Below are 2,500 nucleotides of genomic sequence, written 5' to 3' on the forward strand. Positions count from 1 at the left end.
ACAAGGGCGGGTTTATGCAAATGTTGGGGGCGTAGTGATCCCGACTGTTGCGTCACAGTCGGTGTTATGTTCTGATTCGCCTGTTTTTCAGTGGTCTTTTTTAATCACGAGATTTACATATGAAGGAGGAAACTATGGTGTTTGAGGCTCACTGTATGTCATTTCCATGTACAGAACTGTTATTATTTAAATATGCCAGGGTAAAGACAGTTTTTCATTCTATGGCACCTTTAAGATCCTTCAGTGCAAGTTTCTTTCAGTTGAAACAGCTCAAACATTTTAGTCTGGGATTAAGCTTAAGCCTTGTTTGTGGAACCGGGGGTTAATCAACTATTTTTAATATTTTAACTTTAATTGTTATTTTAAAAGTTTTAAATGTGATGTTATTTTAAATCTTTCAGATTGATTGGGTTGTTTTAAATGTTTTAAATTTAGTTGATTATTTCAATACATTTCAATATTTTATACATTTAATCAATTATTTTAAATATTTCAAATGTAATCAGTTATTTTTCTTTTTTTTTTTTTACATAAAATCATTTATTTCAGATATTTTCAGTTTTATCATTTCATTTAAATGATTATTTTTTTCTGTAATTGAAGTGTGATTATTTATTTTTCATTTAAATTAGTTGTTCTCATGTGTTTATTGAACATTAATAATATTTTTTTTTGGGGGGGGGGGGGTGTTAAAACTTTTTTTTTTTTTTTAATTATCCCTTTGCAATTGTGTATCTTTCACATCCCCTTGTTTCTCCAGCCGTATAAGCCGCATGTATTAATGCTTTTTGCCGCTGTTGTGTGTTTTCTCAGAAGTCTGAGCACGTCTGCCTCAGAGAACGCTCTGAACCGGCCCCGCAGTAACACTAATGCTCTCGGGGGCCGGCAGACGTCTCCTCAGCTCAAGACTTCTCCCAGCTTCACCTTCGGCTGCAGCACATCGGGCCCCGCCGCACAGCGGCCCTCACACCGGAGCCTGGGGCCCGTCAGAGGTGAGAGTGGATGGGATTCAGGTCATGTCAGATGCTGTTTATGATGAATGCACACCTGGGGAACGCTCTTGAGTTTCTGTTTATTATGCAGAACAGATATAAGGTGCTAGAGTAACTCAATCTGTGTTCAGTGCAGTGTTTTACAAACCTGCTGTTATTTGAGTTCATTGTGCATTCCAATTAATCTCAATCAAACTGCAGTCGGTTTATTTTTATTAGGTATAAAATAACAAATAAATGAAGTATGATTGACCCCTGCTGGCGTTATGTTGCATCTTTCATCTTTAATTTTGAGACCCGTCTAATAAACGCTTCTCATGCGGAGATATGTGTGTGAAAGCCCACAGTGTCCGAAGGAAGAAGGGAATATTACTGTATTTATTAGTTTTCTGTTTCAGGTATGGTTCTGTATGTGCATGTAATGACGCTTGCAAACTCGCGCTGTGCCACCAATCACTAAGAGATAAGCAGATAAAATATCAAATATGGTGTTAAAAACAAGAAATGAGCCAGCAGCGGATGATAAGAGCTCCTATTCTCTGTTTGTATTAAAGCTCCATTAGATGAGGCATGTTCTGAACATTCTCTTGCTGTTTACGCTTGCTGTCAGGAACTATTTTTAGCGGAAGGACAGCATTTACCGAACTTGCTTCAAAAAAGTAACATTTCAATACATACATTTTTGATTTTAAGATGTTTTAATTGTGTGGTAACCGTTTTATAAAAGCAATAAGGTACGAGAGAGAGGCCTTGTTGTCTTATTCACGAAACAGCACGCCCTCTCGTACTTTATTGCTTACATATATGTATATATATAATTTCCACAAAGAGTTTCCATCATTTTTTAAATTTAACTTTGTTTTCTAAGTTTTTAGGTTTTTAAACAGTTATTTGAAATGTTTTAAATGTTATTAGTTTATTATTAGGGATGCTTGATATTGGATTTTTGCCGATATCCAATATTCAGATATTTTTCAACTAATTTTGCCTGATACCGATATATTTCCTTTTGTTTGGAAACAACACCAAGTCTCTCCTGTGCAGAAATTATCAACTTTATCAACAATTATCAATTTTATATATATATATATATATATATATATATATATATATCAAATATAATTTTTATTTTATTTCAATTACTTATTTTATTTCAATTAGTTGCCAAGACAACATTTCTAATTTTCTTTGAAGTTTTTTGTCTAATCTTTATTTGAGCTTTATTTTTAATTAAAAAGTTTGAATAGTTTTAGGTAAAGGTCCCCTGAAATCAAAATTGAAGTTTTTTGGGTGTTAGTATCAATATGTTAGTTTTAAGATTATCTATAAGGCAGTGTGCTCCAAAACAGTGACAACATTTGCGTTTAGAAGATATAAGCATTCAAAGCTTGCAGTTCGTCACTTCCGCCAAAACGGATCAACGATTTTTTTGACGTCACATCGTACTTCAGCTTCTCATCACATCTTCTGACCAATCAAATGCTCTCTAGAATCCGAAGCGCCCGCCC

The 2,500-nt window shown here is 34.4% G+C and overlaps 1 protein-coding gene across 4 annotated transcripts in view; it reads left to right on the forward strand.

The window, feature by feature from the left end:
• Positions 1 to 2,500, forward strand: part of LOC306861284 (cytosolic carboxypeptidase-like protein 5) — an 18,998-nt gene that overhangs the window by 10,379 nt on the left and 6,119 nt on the right. For 2 of the 4 annotated variants that reach the window (XM_079403469.1, XM_079403472.1), the window contains exons 10-11: positions 814 to 992; positions 1,547 to 1,651. In XM_079403469.1, coding sequence (XP_079259595.1) covers positions 814 to 992; positions 1,547 to 1,651 — 284 coding nt within the window. The remainder of the gene's footprint in view (positions 1 to 813; positions 993 to 1,546; positions 1,652 to 2,500) is intronic. The other 2 variants (XM_079403471.1, XM_079403470.1) reach the window with 1 other exon arrangement.

The sequence above is a fragment of the Barbus barbus genome, assembly GCF_936440315.1.
Source record: "Barbus barbus genome assembly, chromosome: 42".
Taxonomy (NCBI): domain Eukaryota; kingdom Metazoa; phylum Chordata; class Actinopteri; order Cypriniformes; family Cyprinidae; genus Barbus; species Barbus barbus.